Source organism: Bactrocera latifrons, unplaced genomic scaffold (genome assembly GCF_001853355.1).
Source record: "Bactrocera latifrons isolate USDA-ARS-PBARC rearing strain unplaced genomic scaffold, ASM185335v1 scaffold_295, whole genome shotgun sequence".
Lineage (NCBI taxonomy): Eukaryota > Metazoa > Arthropoda > Insecta > Diptera > Tephritidae > Bactrocera > Bactrocera latifrons.
The window spans coordinates 40,094-63,222 of record NW_017536574.1 but is presented as its reverse complement, the minus strand read 5'-3'; the positions used below and the strand labels follow the sequence as shown (position 1 = coordinate 63,222).

Genomic DNA, 23,129 nt, shown 5'->3' with positions numbered 1-23,129 from the left:
AATACCTATAACTGATTTTTTTAACGAAATATTGGTTGACAAATCTGACATAATTGAAATTCAAAAGGAATCCTTTCCTGATAGTAGTATGTCTGTGTGCTTCAAATCGGTTGAATGGTGTCAATATTTCCTGTTTTATAATTACAACCTATTACTTCCGGTACATACTCAGAACCTGGTTTAAATATCTTTGTGCAACATGGGGGAGCAATAAAGAAGAAACATTTTACTTTTCTAAACAGACCTTCGGAGTTTTATTAGTAAAAAGAACATGCTTTATTATAGTATTAGATATGAGTAGCGTAATAATAAATAAGCAATTCTTTAAAATGTTGCTTAATTGTTGCTATCAAGAATTTTGTGTATTCGCAGCAATCCAATCTATAAAATTCACGACACGCATGTAAATACCGTTAGTTTGGACATCACCACATTGACCGCCTGAACCGAATGATATCAAGCCAATCAAATAATAAGCGGTCTCTTGCCAAAGCATGAGAGGTCCGCCTGAGTCGCCGTTACAGCTATCGGTACCTATCTCACCCTTGGCGCATATTTGATTTTCTGTTGCTCCTCTTCGTAAGCCACATTTATTGATATCCTTAACTTTTAAATGTGCTTTCAATTTAATTTCACTGTGCTCTCCGGTTTCTGTCTTACCCCAACCAACGACTTCCACAGACATATTTTCATAATGAGCCGTCTGTTGATCTGCCGGCAGCAATGGTAGGCATATCGGTTTTACAAAGTCCGTGTAAGTTACGCTCTCTTCTAGCTTTAACAGAGCTATATCGTAGTTAAATTTTTTTTTATTATACATCGGATGAACTATGTACTCGAAGATGTTTATGTCCACTGGTAGAGGTGCACAAAGTTCGTAGTTTTCGGAAAAATATTCACAATCCTTTTTCGCTGTAGTATTCCATTCGCCTAAACGAACTCCTTTTACATACCAATCGTCTTTCTCTTCAGGCATAACCACACAATGTGCTGCAGTCAATACGTAATTTTGATTGATAAGAGATCCACCGCAAAATATGTCGTTGTTGTTGTCCGCTGTAAGGAAACAACATTAAATTTTATTACTTTTCTAAGAACAATACTTCATATACTTTACAGTCGACGTAAAGTATCCTCGCTGCCCAAGCGTACTCATCAATATGAACAGCATTTCCGCCATAAATTCGGGGTTGTAAAGGTGCTGTTCCACATCCTGGTTCATTCGTCTGAAATTATTCAAATACATACCATATATACATAGTATGTCAGTATAGTACAAAAGTCATCGGCCCATTATCAAATAAAGGTATGCATGGCTTACCGTCGATAACGGTAACTACGATAGTGCCAAATTATACCAAAGCCTTTACATTAAGAACCGGTAAAAGGTAATACGGATATATTACCCGTGTAAGTTTAGCGAATTGAAAAAGCTTTTAAGAGCTTTACGATGAGCGGACAAAATCCCACGGTAACTCAGTTTGTGATCTATGCACTTGTCGAAAAATTCTTTATAAAGCAGAACCATCGAGTTTTTAGGTTCACTTATGACTAGTATGTATGTCTATATGTGTATACTTACCCAAATGTTGGTATTTTCTTTTGGTGGTTCGATATAAGGCGCTGTAAATAAATTCCTCAATTAAATAATGTAGTTATTAGAAATATGTATATTGCATATATTACGCTTATACAGTTTCAAATCAGATATAAAGAGAGGGTCGGTTTGATATTTTACAAATTATACATTGCTTAACAAACTCATCCTTATTCGGTTTACCAAAATATTTCATAATTGATCGATATATCCAGTATGAAGTGTACCGGAAAGATGAAAACAATTTTATTGGCTCCTATGGTGGAGTGGTATATCTACACTACTCCACTATAAATATATAATATTGACCGAAGGTATGGTATCCGGCAAGAAGTCGATATAAATACGACATTTTATAACATCAATTTAAATATTTTTTCTTTTACCAAAGGCAAGTTCTACAACTAAAGTCTCTCGTACTTGTTTTGGTCTTAAAGTATACTGGCTCCGTGGTTTTGAGATCACAAAGCCATGTCATGCCAAAATGTCAAAAATTTATATAGAGGTTGTGCTTCAAGCACACAGTAATCAATGAATTTTCTCAGATTTGGTCGCTCTACTTTGGCATTGAATCTGGCAAACGATTACTACTTACCGAATGTTGAGGTAAACGAGCTCTCTGTAACAATTGTTGGTGCTGTTGTTGTTTGCGTTGTTGTTGTTTGTGTTGTAACAATTGTGGGTGCAGTTGGTGTTGTCGACTTAGTTTCAGGGCAACACACCTGTGGAAATAAATTCATTAAGAACCAATTATAAATAAATGGACAACATTATTATCGCAAGCAAGTATTCGGCGATTTCGATATTTTTCTAAAACGGATTTTACTGTAATTTAACCACAACTTCTTGCCTCAAAAGCTCTTCTTATCTATAATAATTTAAGGAACTTAAAAGTGATACTTCATATTTACCATATACTCTCCACTATCATATCCACATTGACTCTGCTGCAGGAACATAGTTTCTATAGGCATTCTGCCGGGTTTCATAACAATTTCGAGCAAGGTACTGCATCTTTTTATGGATATACATTTACCAGGTTTGTTGACCGGTGTGCGACAAGAAACTTCTGCCAAGGGTGTAGCTAAAATTGAAAAGCTTAAGTTGAAGGCAGTTTAATTATTTATGACAAATGTTGACTTAAACTTCATAGCACTTCGAGACAGCAAATTCCGTTTGGGTAAAATACTGATTGCTTAGTGATTGAAAACATCGGTCCTAAGTCAATATTGTTTATAAGATCTAAAAAGCTGACAATTCATATACTTCAACATCGAAACCAGAAACTGAACTTCAAATATTTGCTTTTAACATTGATTAACGGTTATTTATGAATGCCTTCTTTCCATTCAGCCAGGTCAAAAATAAAAAAAAATTAAATACACCTGATTTACAATTTATGAAGAATCACATAGGAGAAATGGTCCAGAACAATGTACAAACTGCCAAGAGTATGGACGCAGTGTCTGTGTGGTGTGTGATGATCTACAATACATCCTACTTCAAAATGTACTCTTAAAAAAATAGATTTAAATAAACAAGTAAGGAAGGGCTAAGTTCGGGTGTCACCGAACATTTTATAGTCTCGCAAAGTTTTATTCCGCTATCATCATTGGTTCCTAATGTATATATGAGTATTATACAGAGAAGGCATCAGGGGGAACTCAAAATAGCGTTATATTGGAAGGCGTGGTTGTAAACCATATTTCGTACATGTCATCAGAGTGTTAAGAAAATATTATGTACCGAATTTCATTGAAATCGGTCGAGTATTTCCTGAGATATGGTTTTTGGTCCATAAGTGGGCGACACCACGCCCATTTTCACTTTAAAAAAAAAAAGCCTGAATGCAGCTTCCTTCTGACATTTCTTCCGTAAAATTTTGTGTTTCTGACGTTTTTGTTAGTCGGTTAACGCACTTTTAGTGATTTTCAACATAACCTTTGTATGGGAGGTGGGCGTGGTTATTATCCGATTTCTTCCATATTTGAACTGTATGTGGAAATACCTGAAAGAAACGACTTTGTAGAGTTTGGTTGACATAGCTATAGTAGTTTCGGAGATATGTACAAAAAACTTAGTAGGGGGCGGGGCACCCCCACTTTTCCAAAAAAATTACGTCCAAATATACCCCTCCCAATGAGATCCCTTGTGCCAAACTTCATTTTAATATCTTTATTTATGGCTTAGTTATGACACTTTATAAGTTTTCGGTTTTCGCCATTTTGTGGGCGTGGCATTGGGCCGATTTTGCCCATCTTCGAACTTAACCTTCTTATGGAGCCAAGAAATACGTGTTTCATCATGATATCTCAATTTTTACTCAAGTTACAGCTTGCACGGACGGACGGACGGATAGACATCCGGATTTCAACTCTACTCGTCACCCTGATCACTTTGGTATATATAACCCTATATCTGACTCTTTTAGTTTTAGGACTTACAAACAACTTATGTGAACAAAACTATAATACTCTCCTTAGCAACTTTGATGCGAGAATATAAAAAGAATTCGCGAATTGACAAGTGTCATATATTATTGTGAGGAAAAATATGACACATTTGCGGTAGTACTTACTGTTTATTGTCATACGGCTTATTTGTGTTGTTGTGGGAAAATTTAAATCGTTTTCAAGCATATTTATTGGACAACATATCTGCAAATTTAAGTTAACATAAAATAAGCTCTTAATATATATATATATAAGTGTACTTGTGAACCGGCACCTAAATAACCGCATTGATCATTCTGTTCGAACTCATTCGCATTTGGGCAGTCTCTAGACATTTTGCATATACCAGGCATGCCGTTAGCAGCACTGCACTCACTGCCGGGGAAGACTGTAGATGCAATAAAAGTAATCAGATAAAATGACTTTACGAGGTGTGACAATTAAGTAATGAGACTGATTCCATAAAAACCGTATATTTGAAAATTATTCTACAACTCTGCCATCCCCTTCAAAGTAGTCCCCTTGGGCATCTACACAGCGATTCGTACCATTTCAGAAACGCTTTGACTGGGATGTCCGCGATTACCCTCGTCACGGCCGCCTGGATGTCCGTAATCGACTCGCTTTGACCACCGATTTTGTTTCAGGAAACGAAAAATTTCACAGGGTGACATGTCGGACGAATAAGGCGGCTGTTGCAATACGGCGATCCCTTTAGATCAAGCAGCGTGGGATCGTTTTCCACTTATTCGAAACAGTATTTTGCGACGGTCATTCGATGCTGCTTTTGCTCCTCAGAAAGGTTCTTTGGAACCATCTTCGCGCACAACTTTTTCATCCAAAAATCGTCGGTTAAAATTTGTCTGACTGTTTCACTCGTCAGTCCACACCTCGACTGGTCTCCCACTCCGCGCCTCGTCTTCCACGCTTTCACGCCCCTCCTTAAACTCTTTCCAAACACCTGGACACTACTAAGAGCACTATCACCATAAACTCCTACACATCAATGGAGAGGGGAGGGATGGTGGAAAAAGAGAAAGGGAATTTCAAGGTCACAGGTTTATCACAAGCGCGGCAATAAAATCAGCCTCATATTTTAATTGTCAAACCTCGTATATGTACATACATATATGCAACTTCGTTGTACTCATTAATAGCTAAATAAAGAGAAGCAAACAAGCATAGACGTTGCTGACCCTTTTCTATTTTATATTAAAAGCAAGAAAGACCTTTAACTTCGGTTGCACCAAAGCTAAAATGTCCTTAACAAACAAAAAGTTTGGCAGCCCAATCTGAACTACCCACTCCGAGATTGTAGTGTTCTTTTCGCCTATAATATATACCAAATTTCGTGAAGATATCTCGTCAAATGTAAAAGGATCACGTATTTGATTTTGATCGTTCAGCTTGTTTGACAGCTGTGTATATGCTATAACAGCAAATCCCGCCAAAAGAGCATCTGCTTGAGGAGAAAAGGACGAGCACAAATATTCAAATCAATGTCTCAAACACTCACTAAGAAACTTCGTGTCAGGTTAATTAAATTATAATAATTGTACGTACCAATATTTCGAGTTAACATTTTAGCAGGCGCTGACGGAGCGTCATTTTGCCGCGAACAACATATCTAGAATTGAAAACTCAATGAATCGGCCATTGATCGGTCTATCGCATACCTACCTTTGGACTGCCATATTCACCGCATTTGCTGTTCATTAACAAATTGTATTCGGTTTTCGTAATTGCGTCTTTTAGAATGATTTTTTTCAAAGGAGGGCATTTTTCGATCTCTATACAAACGCCAAGTTTGTGATCCGGTGTACGACAAGGCTCTGCGTTTAGGTTTAAAATATATCATATATCATATTTAGAGTTAAACTGTTATTGCAAATTAAATGATTGAAACGAATATGTTCAAATTAATTTAAATGATTAAATTTTTCATGAAGACTACATTATATAGCTCATAACAGTCTTCTATGGGAAGACATTTGCCCAGAGGTGCTTTGTGTCAAGGTTTTTGCATATCGAGCAACCCAATCGTTTTTCAGCGCAATAAGAGTGCCTTTCGTTTATTGTTGTTGTCGGGTTACATGCGAAATTAATTTTAATTTTTTTTTAAACTCGATCTCTTAATACCAAACAGCACTTTTGCCAGAAAAAGGTGTTCATTAAATATCCGGCAGATTTCTGAGAAATTTACCGATAATTGTCTTGCGCTTGCTTCGCTAGGATATCTGAAAGCATGAGCTTCCAAGGGTTTAAGCCGTGATCTCGTAAACTCGGCACAATCAAGAGTTACTTGATTTAGCTATTTTGAAGAAATTTAAAATGGTGTCATATGAGAATTAGGGATTCGGCTCATTTTCAGACTGTAACTGAAGAATATCAAGAGTCCAAAGCTTAGCGATGATAAAGTATTTCAGATATTATACACTGACATTGAACCTTTAGAGCGAGTATTACTTACCGTTTCCCATTGGGCTCATGGCTATATGTACTGTTGGTTTTGATATTGTTTTAGGGTGTGCTGTTATAGCTGTGTCGTGCTGTGGTGCTGTTGTTGTTACTGTTTTTTGGTGCACCGTTTGTGTCGTCGACTCAGTTTCGGGACAACATACCTATTGATAAAGTACTTAATTTAGTTTAAAATTTTTGAGATCAACATATGGTTCTCTAAATCTCATTCATCGGCATTCTCATTCAGCGTTTTTTATGCCGCGGACCTTATACCACGGGCATAACGCTTATCTGTCTGCCTTTGGAAATCTAAAAGTGATCTAAAATAGTTACCAAAACTTTTCCATTAGCATTTCCACATTTACTGTTCTTCAGGAGTGACTTCTGCGACTTTGTAAGGTTTGTTTTTCTAAGAAGATCCAGTAAGACTCCGCAGCTCTTTAAGAGTACACATTTTCCAGTTTTGCCGTTGGGTGTCAGGCAGAGACTTTCTGTCAAGTTTGCGTAAAAGTAATTGAGGAACTTAAGTTAAATTTAGTTTACTTTTACATATACATATATATATTATATATATGTATATATATATGTGTGTGCTCCATATATAATATATATACACTTGTGCTCACATAATTACGTCACGCCAGTAACAGAAAAAAGTTTATTCAAAGCAACTTCTATGGTACAGGAATGAAAATTAATTTTACAAAAAATGGAAGAAATTTTAATTCAGTTCAGTTATTTTTTATTTAACTTCTAAAATAATAAAAATATTGCGTTCATTCGCTTAGCCCATCCATGTTGTTGTGCTCATATAATTAAGTCACCTAAAGAAAAATGTTATTCGAAGTATACGACATTTTTTTGCAGTTTTACCTTACCTRAGACTAATACTTRKTTGGATAACCTTTATTACGTAGCACCTCAGTACATCGCTTAGGCATTGTTTGGACTAAAGTATCACATTGGGCGGGACTTATTTTGTACCACTCCGCCTGTATTATTTCCCATAAAGAATCTTTGCTGCGAGGTTTTCGTGCAGCTACGGCTCTTTTTATAATCCCCCATAGGTTTTCTATGGGGTTTAGGTCCGGACTTTGAGCTGGCCAATTCAGAATTTTAATATTTCGACTACGTATCCAAGTTTTAACGACCCGCGAGCAGTGTTTGGGGTCGTTATCGTGCTGGAAAATCCAAGCTAGCGGTAAGTTGTCCACATAATCACCGTCTAAATTGTTCTCCAGTATTCCTTTGTACATTTCACCTGTCATTTTCCCGTTTATTTTAACAATCGGGCCAACGCCTGATGACGTGAAGCAACCCCACACCATCACCGATGAACCGCCATGTTTCACGGTTTTTTAGTGTATTTGGGATTGAGGGGGTCGTCTTACATATGGTTTCCCATCATTACCAAATACATTAAATTTGGATTCGTCACTCCAAACCACCAAATTCCGAAATTTAGAGTCCTTCCAGAGATGGTCTTTAGCAAACGCTTTTTGCTTTTCAATATTTTTTTTTTAAACGTTAAGTTTTCGTCTTGCTGAACGGCCATTCAATGAATTTTCTTGTAGTCGTCGTTATTAATTTTGCCTCGAGAAAATCGTAAAATATATACAACTTCGGCAATATTTTGATATTTTTCGAAAACATTCCCATTGGACCCTTCTTTCGCATGAAGTTGTGCTTTTATTCTTGCCCATGACGACGATGACTACAAATTTTGTTAAAAATAACTTAATTTAGTAAAAAAGAACAATATTGATGTAAATTGTGGCGAAAAAATTTTAATTTACCTGTTTCAAACAGAATGACTTAATTATGTGAGCACACTTTTATTGACAATAAATGGAAAATTCATTTAAACTCTCCCAAACGAAAATACTTGAATGCGCTGTAAATCGGTTGCGTTCCGAGAATAACGGAACTTTTTGCTCGCGCAATATTAGGGATGTTGCATAAAGAAATATACCTTGTTTTTTTACATGTTGTAAAAAAGTACTGAATGACTTAATTATATGAGCACAAGTGTATGTATATATTATATTAGGTTGTGAAAAAAGTCTTGCGGTATTTCTTGCGGTATTTTTATTGAATTTTCAATTGTTCATAAAATTTTTTGTTGATGACTCATGCCCAGCTCTTGACCGATGCTACGGCTGCTACTATGCAGGTCTCTTTCGACCAATTCAGCGATTACTACGCATACTGTAAAATATGCCGTATTTTCTTTTTATTTTGCTCCATGTTTGCGACGCTATAACTCACGAACAACTTAAAAGAAACGACAATAAATCAAACACGTGTTAGCGCGTGAAATGAGCTTTCCAAAAAGGTATAGAATGACCCGATGCGACGAATAAAACTAGAACTACGCGCTCTCAGCGCCAACTTGCGAAAATACCGTAGGACTTTTTTGACAACCATATTATGTTCTCTAAAGATTTCAATTACCGATTTCTGGCAACGTTTCGATTGATCTCAATGGCGGTGGTTTCTGCAGTGGACAACATACCTGTGTATTGTGAGATTTAATTTAATTAACACGGTTATTAAAAAATAACAGCAACCATATAAATAATTTAAAAAGCAGGTACGGAAGGGCTGGGCTCAAGGATCAAAGCCGGGAAATACATTCACGTGTTGGCAAAGCTTTATATTAAACTAAGGGAAGTATTGCCCTGATTTCATCCATTTTAGGCAAGAGTATAAACTGTTATTAGAAACAGTTTCTATATGAATGTTATGAAGATTCCTTGCACGTTGGCCTATATATGCAGCATAAAGTCAATGAAAAGCTCGAAAATATTTATACTATATATATAAGGCAAAGAATTGTATTGATCCAACTTTACCCATTTTTGGCAAAAGGACAAGATGTCACACAAAAATATTTTCCCCGAATTTTAATACTACTTAGACCTCACAGATTTAGCGATATGTTCTGTAAAAAAATCAGCATCATTGGCGGTGAAGAACTGATAAGTAGTATACATCAGCGTTTTTGTAGAATATGGTCGGACGAAAGTATGCCTGATGATTAGAATTTAAATGTGCTCTGTCCAATCCATAAAACATTTAGTCCACAATCTGCGCCAAGCACCGTGGAATAAGCCTCCTCAACATCGCATATAAGGTTCATTCGTCCGTATTGTGTGAAATATTAAGGCCCACCGTCAACAAACTAATTGGACCTCATCAGTGTGGCGCGAAAAGAGAATCGACACATATCACCTCTTCCGATTTGGTATCGCAGTACCCGTCGAGGGAAACTGAAGAAAAGGAAGGCCTCCAATCCGCTGTTATAAACTTGGCTATAAGCACATAAGCGGTATCTACGCCAGTAAAGAAGAGTAATATTTCAATTCCTCCCATCTGCAATACCAACCCTGTCAAGTGCCAAGGAGCACGTGTATCGAATTGCATCAAAATATTGCTTGTGTGGATGGACCGACCGACAAGTGAAAAGATTCAACTCATCTCATTGTCATGTTTGTTTATATAAAGTAAACGTGATATTATTCTCAAACTTCTAAAGTTATGAGATATAAACATACCGCCTTTTTTCGTTCACGAAGTCATGACATAATGCAAAATCGCTCCAATAACAGTAACGATACAAACTCTCAGAATTTCTATTTGTGGAATTATTGTTTAATAATACAGTCATTAGGGCAGTTTTGAAATTGGTTTTACCCATTCCGTCACCATTGAGCAACTCGATGAATTTTATTGCCATTTCAATTCATATAACATATTATATACTACAATTAGATTGAAATTCCCCAGTGCACTGTAAGGTTTTTTGTGGAATTGACTCCAATTCTAATGATTGAAATAATTATAAAATGAAAAGGAATGTAGTAGGGGGGGTGGTACAGATAAAAACCCAACGTATTTGGCCCAAGCACATTCAACTCGCTTCCCTTCATACTTCCTCGTCGCTCTTTCTCTCTCTCATAAAGTAAGAGCCGGTGCAAAAAACATCTGGACACAGTCTTGACTGATAAGTCATATAAAAATGTAAATATATACATACATATGTACGTATGTTAATTTTTACAGAAGTATGATTAATAGCGAAATCTCAGTAAATTTTACACTAGAGAGACAATAATCATGTGGTTAAGTTAACAGAAGGTCGCTCTAGCAAAGTGAAGATTTGCCGCGAGGTTTTGTTGGAACCATTTATTCGCTAATTGGTGTCTCAAAAAATCATCTGTGTGAAATAAGACAACTAGCAGGAAAGCTAAAGTTTGAGGTCAAAAACATCCGAGAAGTTGCTAAATTGGTTAGAACAACTGGATGTGGTGATCGAGGCATTATTAATCGATTTCCTGTTGTTCAAGTATTACTTCTTTTTACTGGTCGCAATTTAATGAAATTGTTATATTAAATTTGCTAAGCTGTCTATAATTCTCGAACGGAAACGTCGGGGAACCTTATAAAGTATGTATAGAAATGATCAGCATGTCGAGCTCAGTTGATTTAGACACATCTGTCCGTCTATAAGTCAACGAGTACTGCAGTTTCTGAGATATTGATATGAAATTTTGCACACGTCAGTTTTCACCAAAAAGCTGCTCATTTGTCGAAACCGATATCAAAAAGCTATAGCATATAGCTGACAAACTGACCGATGCAACTCAAGTCCATGTATGTGAAAGTTTTTGATTTGACATGGTATTGCCACTAAATTTGGCGTATATTAATATTAAAATTATTACTAAAATGTCTCTTAAAATACTCTCTTGACCGAATATGTGATACAGCCACTATTTTTTTTTGCACTTTATATAACTGTTCAAGATATATGGTATAAATTATCATAACTTACAAAGGGATTGTTGCTGAACGGTCCGCATAGACTGTTCTGTAGGTAATCAGTTTGTTCCGATGTTCGACGCGCGTTATTGGCGAGTCTGCTTAGACTTGGACAACCACTTAGTGGTATGCAGTTGCCTTTATGCCCACTTGGGGTCATACACGATACATATTCTAAAAAATTAAAAGAATTATAAACTTTTTGCTAATTTTTACGTCAATTTTGCGAACATCATTAAAATTTATCACAAACGGTGTTATTTTATTCACCAGGCATCACCTCCCTATAAATAATTTGTTCAACAACTTTTACGAATCTATATATGTATATATATTAATATATAGTGTATATATGTATATACATATACTTATATAAACATTTTGATTTTTTGTTCGTTTTCTGAAACACCTTACACCTCTCACCGCCTTAGGAGGCGTGATATACATTTTTTAACATGTTGCCTCACAACAGGCCCAATTGATTTGCAACACTTTTTTATAGTGGCCAGTGCTCTTTTGAAAGAATACGCCACTTACCACCTCTGATTTCCGTGATTACGCACAAAACACAAAATAATGAAATAGCTTTTCTAAGAAATAGTTTCATTTTTCCCTCGTATTAAAATTTCAACCATTAAATGCTTTCGTCCACCTCGTTCAACGTTTCGAAATCAACTGACGTTCGAACATTTCCGACACTTTTTATAATCGGTTTTAACAAATAATTTTGCAAAGAGTGTTTTTGCTTTACTGCGGGTGGGGTCCCTTATCAAGGTTTAGAATTATATATATGAATATAGAATGTGTCGCAGAGCTTTATGGAGAACGATAATAGCGTAAAGCATCCCAATTTAATCAGCTGAATTAATTTAAATTAAACAAAGGAAAAAGAGCGGCAACCGTCAGTTAAGTTTTAATGAATGAACCCACAAATAGAGAGTTAATTTTGATCTAAAAGACTTTCGACAAGAACCAATTAAATATTTCCACCAATGTTATTATTGTAGACTCAAACACCAGCCGTTTGCAATATTTACGCTGACAAAAAATGCCCAAAATTCCCATTACAAATACTTTTTGCAATCGTCGCATCTTTTACAACTCTTACGAAAATTGTAAAAATAAAACTGAAATGATCCCAAGGTAATCAAGATATCGAGACCTGAAAACTGCGTCAAGAAATTGTCTAGAACAGTGTAATCCAATCCCAAAATACATTCGCAAAATTGACAACTTCTTATCATCAAACTACATACGTGAGTTAATCTGGTTCTCTGAGTTGTTCATTAATCTACTTACATATACGAGAGGCATTACTTATTATAATGCAGTTGTAACGAAATAGTGAAAGGTATAGTTTAGTGGGAAAGAATTAATTGTCTTCCGCTTAGGACTGATAAGTACTTAAATCAAATTTAATTTGATGTGTGAAAAGGGGATATTTTCAACGAAATTCGAGAGTTATTAATAAACATATATAAACAAGTAAGGAAGACATAAATAAGTTCGGGTCTAAATGGTCAAAAGTCAACTATTGATACACACATATTCGGTAGTTAGGGGCTTCAATACTTTTGCTTGGGTTTAGACAATTTTTGATTACAAATTGGCTTAAACTAAAAGCATTATTCGTGCAAACTTTTATTCCGTTATATTAATTGCTGCTCGCGCGGTTGTGATCCGATTTACTCGTTAGATAGGCATAGGTCAGACGCATGTTACATGCCGACTCGAAATCGGTGCCTCGCTCATAGTCCCATTTTGACATTGGAAACAGTAAACATCTGTCATACCATTTCGGGGCTAAAATTTAAAGTTTCTGGTAAATTTGTGCTTATCGTGCTTTTAGTAGTTTTTAATAGTTCCATTATATGGAGAGTCCTGTGATTTCATTGGTATGTAGGTATTATGTTCATTTTACACCATTTTTAAAAGTTGTGCAATAAAAATATCGAAATAATAATMATTTCTGCGCTGCGTCAGAAAGGGTAAATATGTCGAATATTTGTGACGACTGACTACGTGTGTGTGACGCGAAACGAACTCGCTATGGCTTTATCGCAAATAATTACTGTGTATGCAAGTCAAACCATAGCAACGGATCTGAGTCGTCATACAGGGTGTTCTGTAGACATGTGCTGTTTTTTTTAGTCAAGAATTTAGCTTTATTATAAACTTGAGAGTTTGCCAATATGTTTTAAAAATGATATCGGTCAAGTGACCGCCGTCTTGGGCTTATCTGCCTAGATAAGCGACCTCAAAAACCCGCATACACATAAACAGTCTATATACAGTCTAGCGGTGTTAAATTGCACAATCTTGAAGACCAACCCAAAGTTTCCTTCAATAAATTGATTGTTTCATTAGAGGTATAGCATGCATCGCCGTCATATTACAACAAAGGGTCGTTCACATCAGTATCTCCAGTTCATGCACGAACAAGTCATTAATCATGGATATATAACGTTCCGCAATGATTATAACCCTATGGCCGTCTTCATTTTTGAAAACCCAGCAGATGTAAATGGCATCCCGACAATGGCTTTTGCATTATCATCACTTTACATTCCCATTCAACCAAATGAGAGCTCTCATCGCTGAACAACATTTTCTTGTGAAAATTGGATCTATCTGCTTTTGGGCGAAATCATTCACCACTCAACGTTGTTCTGGAGTCAGTAGTATAAATTAAGCAGCAGCTAAACTAAACTCCATCGGAATCGGGAAGGACTTCTCCGAGCCGTGCGATACAAAATGCGATTTCAGTCAAGCGCCTCCCTTGTTTACGACTTCTTCAATCTGTTGCTGGAGAAAATAATTTTAGCTGCAAAACTTAATGGAGTAGGTATAATTTTCTTCAACAACCGCGTCGTTAGTTCTGCTTTCTCAGGAATGGATAAGGAGACAACGGTTGCTCTGGCTAAGTCATGTCGTCCGTATGGATGAAAGCACTCCAGCGCTTCCGGGGAAGCAGAGGAAGAACTTCACTCCATTGCAAAGACCAGGTTAAGAAGGACCTGGCTTTGTTTTAGTCTTATTGATAGCAATAACGATATGTCTGCAATAATAGAAAAAAATCTAAAAATACAGAAAAATAGTGCAGAAATTAAGATCCGAAAACAGGCTCTGAGAAATATCAACGAAAGAATTTCTTAAGCAAAAAAAAAAAAAATTCTCCATCTCCACTATTATTTTCTTAACTAGCGTGAGCTATCGAACGAGTAAAGTTCAGGTAGTCGTTAAGTTTTCTGAAATTTCCTCACCATCATTGACTATTATACACGTTTTTTTGTTTGCATCAGAGTTTTCTATCGAGTTAAGCTGCTTTTTATTTTTCTCAATTCTGCTCTCTCATCGTTCTTCTCTTGTCTGGTGGGGAATTGCACCCATGGACCATCACGTCGATAGTGATCTAGCATATTATTTGTTTAATCAGGTTATTAAAGCGCTTACTGCTGAGGAAGCATAGAAATGAGGAATCTACGCTTTTTTATGCTGATACCTTTGTTCTTCAAAGAAATATGTCCTAACGAAACGACAGAGCAATTCATTATCTATATGGATGTACACAACGATATCGATAATTTAATTAATTGGGGCAACACTTGCGAAGCAAAGCTAACTACATTAGAACAGTAAATATGTACAACAACTGCAATAATTTGAGCCACAATTGAATGTACTTTCATAAACAGAACTGTAGTGGAAACCATACAATCGAGAGAGAAGTCGAAAGAAAAATATTTGGAAACATTGAAGAAATTAGACTATTTGGAGCACACTGTGAGCCGCTATGAATTAAAGATGAACACTCTGGAACATAAAATACAGAGGTGAATATTATTAAAATATATATTTATACTTTTTTGCAAACACTACAATTTTTATATGTATTTACTGCACAGCTTAATTTCGGGATCCAGGCAAATTGAGGAAGAGCTAAGAAACACCATTCATAGGTTAAGTGCGACAGTATCAGATTTAACATCTAAGTTTTCGCTTTTGCACAGGTAAATTTAACTTTTACGCTCTTGTTCTGTATATAAGTATAAAATAAATATTTGCCGAGATTGAAAAATGTTTTGTTGGCAGATCGTTTCTTTGTAAAACTGCGTAGAGAGCTCCAAATTATAGTCGATTTTTCAATCAAAATCAAACAACAAAATCTGGCAATAGGCATTACCACATTGCAAATCACCCGCCAAAAGTAATCAAAAATTAAATTTTTGGACCTTCTAATGACAATAACAATGAAAGGCATGTTTGAAATAACAAAAGAAAGAACGTTAACTGCGGTAGCACCGAAGCTATAACAACGTTGGCAAATAAAAAAGTTTTCCATACAAATACATATGTACATATGCAATAATCTATGCCAAATTTCATGAAGTTACTTATGTTGGCCGTTGAAAATGTCTTACATATAAGGACTTGATTTTGATCGGCCAATTTCTATGAAAGTTTTATGCTATAGTTGCGATTTTCAGAAGAAAAGAATGTGTTTACAATTTCAGATCGATATCTCAAAAACTGAGGGCCGTGTATGGCCGACACTTGCACCGTGCCATATCAGGTGAATACGGGGAGTGGTGAATGGTTAAAATGTGATTTTTGGTCGATGGATGAGACGGCGCATTATCGTGCCACAAACGCCAACTTTCATCTTCGCAATAACGCTTCAAAACACCAACTTAGAATACCGCATTAACGTTTCGACCGGGTGAAACAAATTCTTTGTGGACAATACGCTTAGATTCATAAAAAGAAATCAGATTTGTTTTCACTTTTGACTTCTCCGTTCGGCTCGTCCGGTGCCTTCCATTCAGCACTCTGACGTTTCGTTTCGGAATTTTATTGAAAACACCACGTTTCGTCACCAGACACATTATTGTAAAAGAAGTTTCTGTCCTTTTTGACCTCTTTAATGATGTCCTTCGAATGTTGGATTCTGAGCAATTTTTGGTAGTCAGTCAATTTGTGCGGAACAAACCGTCCACACTTCTTTCTTAAGTTTGGTCAAAGTGCGATAAATCGATGTTTTGGAGATTTTCAATTCCATTCCCATGAATTGTGATGATGATTTCGGCAGATTTTTGATGAATTTCCGCACAGTTTTGATTGGCCCACATGTTGATCGTCATTTATGTCCTCACGAGCACTTTGAAAACGTTGAAACCAGCCGTGCACTCTGCTTTGGGATCGGCAATCATCGCCATGAACTTGTTTCATCCATTTTACCATCTTTAAAACAAAATTTAATGTTGGCTCTTTGTTCCAAGCTCACTTTTGTACCGATAACACAAACATACTGTCGGTTAAAACGCAATAACTTCGGTTTCAATGAATGAAATGTCATGAAATTCTCAGTGGACAATCGATAAAGACAACACATTCTAACGCAACAGTCGAAATATAGATGGCACCACCAGGGGGAGCTAGACTCAAAAATTTGTGTTTACTTTGAAATGTATATATAAGCAGGAATACAAAAACAGTGAAAATGACTGACGCCATCAGCTTCTTTTGATGACTTTGTCATTCGGTGTATTTCGTACTGTGCTTTCGTCGTACGCTCTTTGTTTCATTTAGATACACTATTGCGAACCACCGTTAAATTGCAAGTCCGTTACCTTGCCGTTTATATATATTTTTTCTATATCTTTAGGGATCGTCCATTGCCAGAAAGAGAGCGCCCTTTTAAAAATCCCAGCACTACAGGCGGAGAGCGTCGGTAAATATGAATGTTTGTTCATATAAAATTAAACCGCGAATTTGTAAATGTTTTCTTTTATTGACAAATGTGCAATTTCTAGTCCAACATCATTAGTACCGTCAGTAACACATGTACTCTCACCAAATGTACCAACAGTAGGGCGCCTGGCTTCACAAGGTAAGCAAATAACTGTATTTTTGGCAAAAATTTCCACTATCAGTATCAGTAACCAATGCGTATATTTTTATATTTTTAGTTTGTGAAGAAATTGAAGGAGCATTGCAATTGAAAGGCATTAAGCGGTACGTGTCAGGAATTCATCCTTCCCTGGCTATCGTTGAAAGGAAGATGCGTTGGTCTAGTTCTTTTAGATGTATGGGGGCTTTGATTGGTCAACGCTTTGTTCTAACTTCGGCCCGTTGCTTATACATAGGTGGGGCCAATTTTGTGCGCTTGGCAAATCGCAGTGATAAAACAAGCGCCATCGGAAAGAATATTAAAGTAATACTTGCATTAAGAATTTATTCTGTCTAATATGTATGCACTCACGTATGTATGTTTCTTTCTAGAAAACGCATATACATCCCAAATACGCTAACACAAAGAATAATGTAGGCGTGATCGAACTGGAAGGCGATGTGGAGTACTCATCACTCGTGTATCCCAGCTGTTTATACACTGCTGCAACAATTTCAATAACTAACGCCGAGATTTTTTACACACAACATCAAGGTAAATACGCCGTTACAAATACACAAAAATCAAACTAAAATTAAAAACAAGTAATCAGAGGCTGAGGAGAGTGCTACAGTCTTCCTACAAATTGTTCAGATTAGACCATTATACCACAGCATATAGCTGTATAGGTTAGTCGAAAAAGTCTTTTCGCATTTCTAAACAATTTTTAAGATTTTGTTTATTTTTAAAATTAACTTTAATGAACCAAATATGTTGGTCGAGTACTTTTTGCCATTTTTTCGCTAAAGACATTGTTCCATCAGTGTAAAACTTTTCTGGTTTCTCGGCGATAAACTCGACAAGTAATTTTCACAGGCTTCTCTTGAAGTAAAGTTAGCTTCAATTAAGGGAGTTATGCATTGACAGAAACTAATGGTACTGCGATGGTGCAAGGTCAGGGCTATATGGATGCATCATCAAAACTTCCCAGCCAAGCTCTCCCGGTTTTTTCCGAGTCATCAAAGATGTGTGTGGTCTAGCGTTGTCCTGATGGAAGACGAAGTCCTTCAGTCATCAGTTGTTGACAGTAAAATGAAGAATCAATCGTTCTATCGGGCTGGAGCAGCTCAGAGTGGATGATTCCTTTCCAATCCCACCAAACACTCAGCATAACCTTTCGAGGCGTCAATCTTGGCTTTGCGGCAATTTTTTGAGCTTCACCACGCTTGGACCATGATCTTTTTCGCATATTATTGTCATATATGATCCAGTTTTTGTCTCCTGTTACCATTCACTTTAGATATGTATGTTTTTCACAGACAGTTCATGTAGTTCCCAAACATCGAGCTTCGTTTTGTTGCCAGCCTTTTAAATGCTTTTAATTTCATCGACTTTTCAACGATGGGTCGACCAGAGCGAGGTCAAGTTTTTTTCAGGTTTTGGCGTTCTTATATATTTTTACAATATTTAAATATATCAAAATATAGCGACTTTATTCCTTGTTTTTACACATTTTTGAACAGCTAAAACCTTTTTTAACTTCCGCGAATTTAATTTTTTGAACAAAGCTCAAAGTCTCACTTTCCAACATTATACCGTACGACACAATGTGATGCTACTCCAGTGCTACTGGAGATATACGACTGCAACGACATCTATTGACAAAATACGAAAAGATTTTTTCGACTGCGCCGTACAATATATTTTTGTGGTCAAATTCAAGAGAAAATCTTATCTATCTTTTATAAATTGTGTCTATTTAATTTATCAAATTTTCTGAAAATATTATTTTTTCTTTAATATTTGACAACCCATTTCTAAATTTTTTTGCGCTTGTCTGCATTTCCGGCGCTGTTTCTTTGAAACGAATTTTGCTAAATTTTTTTTTATGATTTCAATTTAATTCCAGATTCGGTTTTGTTACAAACATTGCAGGAATTGCGCGGTCAACTTGTCCCATACTCAAATTGTGCGACATTCGCCGAGTCTCACGCGCAAGATCCATATGAGAATTCGTTAATATGTGTACGTTATTACAATGCTTTGGATTCGTCTTATAGCTCCTCACGGGGGGCGTTATTTTTCACCCAAAAGGATTTGTCAGGTAAAGAGCGCGTCATTGCGGTGGATTCGGAGAACTCACTTCGGAACGACGTTTATATGGCGCAGAAGCTCACAAAGGTGTACGACTATTTGGATTTTATTGAGAGTGTAATTAGGAGTTGATTTTATGTCTTATTCCAATGAGTTTAACACTGATTACTTGGAAATAAATCTAGATACTATATAACTATATGCACCAAGCAACCCTTGCGTAAAAATTAGTACTAACAACGAATCGAAAATTATATCTCGGCTTTACTGCTTTGGAAACAAGTTTGTGGATTCAATGTTTCACTAGCGCATGTCAATCATATCATATGTCCAAATGAGTGGAAACATACTTCTTAATCTAATATAATGAGTAAATATAAATATTTAAAAATCGATGACATGAGTGCGCTTAGGATTTTGTGTAGAAGGAGTTTGACTGATAGTTCTGCCCCATTCAAATGACATTGCTTCAATGGAAACCTATAGCAGAAGTAAAAGAATTCTTAAAATGTTTGATATTATGCGGTTACCAAAAACCCTTAAATGCAAAAATTTTAAAATTAAATCTGATTAAGAATACCACCATTTTGCAAGTCCCTATATACGTGAAAGCGTTTACTTACTAATTCCAATTGAGTAGGGATTATTTAACAAGCCTGAGTATCGAAGAGAAAATACAAACCGCCAACGTGTTGTACGCGTCCGCAATTAAACTGTTAAAATATTCAATAGACAATGTAAAATAGTCATTCGATCAGTATTATGCTACCGAGCACAATCCAATCCAGAACTCTACTCGAAAAGGACAAAGCCGACTCATAAATATGAATATGCTTTATCAAAGCGCAGCGATTAAGACAATAGAGCGTAGAAGAAATTTGTAGAGGCACCACTAAAGAAAAGGAGAGCTTACGATCACCGAGATCTTTGAAGGTCGCATTGCAACAGCCAAACTTACAAGAAGCTTTAACGACAAAAGATGATGATATTAGTTACATACTTGTATAAAGGGGCTAGGGAAGCGCATGCCGCATTTTTGCATCAAAAGACATTATTAGCAGGAAAATACGCAATCTCAATATTACAAAATCGATACTACCTAGTTCTCAAAAACCCGATAAAATGATTTCCGCYCGCTTATTTGATTATGAAATAGTTTACTAGGGCTGCTTTAAACCTATATAACCTATACGAGTATGCAAATTGCGAGACTAAAAATGTGGGGCTGTGCTCGATCTTAGTTCTTCCTTAATTAATTATTGAAAAGTTTTTCTTTACATTGCTATGTATGTATGTATGGAAACGCTGGTATGCCACCCAATTACGAGAGATGATACTTATTATCTATCAGTACACTTTAGCAAGTGCTCGTCGCTTCAGTCAGCTAGCGTTTCTGTTATCCCTATCATCATCACGCATCATTGCTACACGCTGCTTTTGACACTTAAGGTCAGTTATTTAGAATTAATCGCTAATTTGTGCCCACTCGCTCCTCCTATTATACCCTCTACTCAGCCGAGGCACGTGTTTCAAGTTCAGTGACAGTCGATAGAAAAAATAGCTTTCTAAAAGCTTTGACTTGTTGGTTGGCAAATACTTGTATGTCATCATTTCTTCTTGCTTAATGCTAATGACGTCATGACGCAAAGCAGATTGTGTGACGCCTTATAGTCTAATGTATAGCCGTGGCTATTCTGCGTCAAAGCTCTGCTGGCTTCTTTTGTCTACAATTTTTGTGGCGCATCAGCATTTCATAATTATAGAAAGTGATAAATTTAGACATTTGCTCTGCATTCTTACTGTTTTAATTAGGACAAATAATGACGTCAATGCGGAAATACTAGCGGCTTTTTGATAAATATAATAATAGAGGCACTTGTTTGTCATAATAAAGTGACTTCAAATACGCAAGGCAATGCATATTGCTACTGTTGTTGGCAGTGATAGAAAAAGAAAGAAATTGAATGAAAATATGAGGTACTGCTACTGAACGGTAGAAGTCCTGTCATCGATTAAACAGTTAATCGATTTTCATATACGTGATTTGGATGAAAAAATAAGAATGTTCCAGGAGTTGACTTGAAGAAGTTCGAGAGATGGATTGGAAGGATTGCTAGAAGGATGCTTATATAATTTAAATGTATGAGTGCATTTTGCCTTTACAGTTGTAAAGTTTACTCTTCTGACACTTCTATACTTTGCCTTCAGTTTTTAATGAAAATTCCACGACCGCATAAATTGAACAGCTTGCATTTTTGGTAGTTATTTCGACAAAAGTATTCTACTGAAGACAGATTGCGCATTCTTTTCAAAGTTATATATTTGTAGGTGTAGGACGTATTGCTCAACGTGTTGAAAAACGTTAGGGAAGGACCTTTCTGTCCCAACTTCGAAGTCGTAGTTAATTTCGTCCATCTTGGAACCAGCATTAAAATCAACAGCAATATAAGCCTCGAAGTCCAAACGCAGAAAATTTCTTGCCAACAGGTGCTACTTCAGACTGAGTAGGCATTTGAGAAGTAAACTTCTATCTCCTCCTGCTATATGGAGCAGACGCGTGGACGATGACAACACCTGATGAGTCGACATTACGAGTTTTCGAGAGAAAGGTTTTTGGTCTTTTGCGCATTGACAACGGCGACTTTCGCATTCGATGAAACGATGAGCTGCACGAGATATACGACGACATTGACATAGTTCAGCGACTTGAAAGACAGCGGCAACGCTGACTAGCTCATGTCGCCCGAATGGATAAAAACGCTCCAGCTCTGAAAGTATTCGCCGCTAAACCCGCCGGGCGAAGCATAGGAAAAGGAAGCCCCCCAATCCGTTGGAAATACCAGGTGGAGCAGGACCTGGCTACATGACTGGCGCACTGTTTTAAACTCGACTAAAGCGGTGTCTACGCCAATAAAGACGATGAAGAAGAAGTTGGTATGTTTTTCAAGAAACTATAGTTAGTATGTTTGTTCGAGCAGATCGGTGAACAGGCTAACACTAAGAAGTGGAAGCATTACTCAGACATTTCAAAATGCTTAAAACCAGACGAATACATTCAAAAGCAAGGAAAGCGGGTACCAAGATACGTTGCAAAAGTATCACATGTGAAAACCGACAAACCAGCTAAGTCAACCGCAAAGCCGAATATCCATAATTCGAAAAGAAATACTGGTCGGATCAGAAGATGGAAATGCCACCGACAACAACTCGAATTGAAGCGCACCATGGCCAAAAAATGCTCGCAATTCGGAATTAGACATGGACTCATAATTTTCACCATGACTTCATCATAAATTCTTAGCCGCAGTTCTACTGGGTTGCAATCTCCCATGGTAAATTGTTACTGTTCTACATGTTTTTCTTAAATAAACATTCAATTAAAAAAAAAAATAACTCAAATATAACTATTTATAGACCCCCTTAACCAAAACTGCCGTATGAATGAGATTCATATTTTTCATTCTGTAGAACATTAATTTGGGCTGAGCTTGTGCTCTCGCACTCTTTTTCTTAAAATAATATCGAGCGTAGCTCGCAGAGGAGTCGTCTCTCAACCAACTTTTTCATCAGAGATACCCGAAACTAAAAGCTTAACGTAGAAATTCGCTGACAGAACACAAGACTCTTTGGCCTAAGGTATGACAGCAGTGTTTGGATAATTCGAAGGTATTTTCTATGGAAACGGAGTAACGCGTCGAAACTTTGTGTGATGATATTAACCCTTATGTTGCCACCCGGGTACCCGGGTACCCACCGGAGTGTATTTTGTTGAATAATAATTTTTCTAAAAAAGATAGGCTAAAATCCTCTT

General features: G+C 36.6%; 2 protein-coding genes across 4 annotated transcripts; one reads left to right on the top strand and one right to left on the bottom strand.

Moving 5' to 3' along the window:
* Positions 1-243: 243 nt before the first annotated feature.
* Positions 244-11,995, bottom strand: LOC108970283. The gene is made up of 14 exons (XM_018935582.1): positions 11,872-11,995; positions 11,348-11,508; positions 8,965-9,025; positions 6,844-7,001; positions 6,521-6,671; positions 5,731-5,882; positions 5,614-5,677; positions 4,311-4,438; positions 4,176-4,254; positions 2,509-2,681; positions 2,193-2,319; positions 1,583-1,623; positions 1,118-1,226; positions 244-1,056 (listed from the first exon to the last, which is right to left on the bottom strand). Exons 1-14 carry the CDS (start codon positions 11,939-11,941, stop codon positions 350-352), a joined length of 2,181 nt encoding a protein of 726 aa, XP_018791127.1. The 5' UTR covers positions 11,942-11,995; the 3' UTR covers positions 244-349.
* A 677-nt stretch (positions 11,996-12,672) lies between these two features.
* LOC108970267 (serine protease Hayan-like) lies at positions 12,673-19,531 on the top strand. 3 transcript variants are annotated; one of them, XM_018935552.1, is made up of 9 exons: positions 12,673-12,819; positions 14,743-14,969; positions 15,030-15,167; positions 15,240-15,344; positions 17,000-17,065; positions 17,148-17,224; positions 17,304-17,548; positions 17,617-17,779; positions 19,134-19,531. In XM_018935552.1, exons 2-9 carry the CDS (start codon positions 14,806-14,808, stop codon positions 19,448-19,450), a joined length of 1,275 nt encoding a protein of 424 aa, XP_018791097.1. In that variant the 5' UTR covers positions 12,673-12,819; positions 14,743-14,805; the 3' UTR covers positions 19,451-19,531. The 3 variants fall into 3 exon arrangements, with proteins under 3 accessions (XP_018791097.1, XP_018791099.1, XP_018791098.1); XM_018935554.1 differs by having other exon boundaries at positions 12,679-12,819; positions 14,771-14,969; XM_018935553.1 differs by lacking the exon at positions 12,673-12,819 and having other exon boundaries at positions 13,529-14,969.
* The last annotated feature ends 3,598 nt before the right edge of the window (positions 19,532-23,129 follow it).

What these genes read in the sequence shown, in the direction of transcription:
- LOC108970283 (XM_018935582.1), bottom strand. Translation starts at nt 11,941, where the DNA reads ATGAAACTATTTCTTAGAAAAGCTATTTCATTATTTTGTGTTTTGTGC. An exon ending in AATCACGGAAATCAGAGGTG is followed by an intron (nt 11,509 to 11,871) that starts GTAAGTGGCGTA and finishes TTAATTTTTTAG; the next exon opens with AATATGTATCGTGTATGACC. An exon ending in ATGCTAATGGAAAAGTTTTG is followed by an intron (nt 6,672 to 6,843) that starts GTAACTATTTTA and finishes CTTTATCAATAG; the next exon opens with GTATGTTGTCCCGAAACTGA.
- LOC108970267 (XM_018935552.1), top strand. Translation starts at nt 14,806, where the DNA reads ATGAGGAATCTACGCTTTTTTATGCTGATACCTTTGTTCTTCAAAGAA. An exon ending in AGGGCGCCTGGCTTCACAAG is followed by an intron (nt 17,225 to 17,303) that starts GTAAGCAAATAA and finishes TTATATTTTTAG; the next exon opens with TTTGTGAAGAAATTGAAGGA. An exon ending in CCATCGGAAAGAATATTAAA is followed by an intron (nt 17,549 to 17,616) that starts GTAATACTTGCA and finishes GTTTCTTTCTAG; the next exon opens with AAAACGCATATACATCCCAA.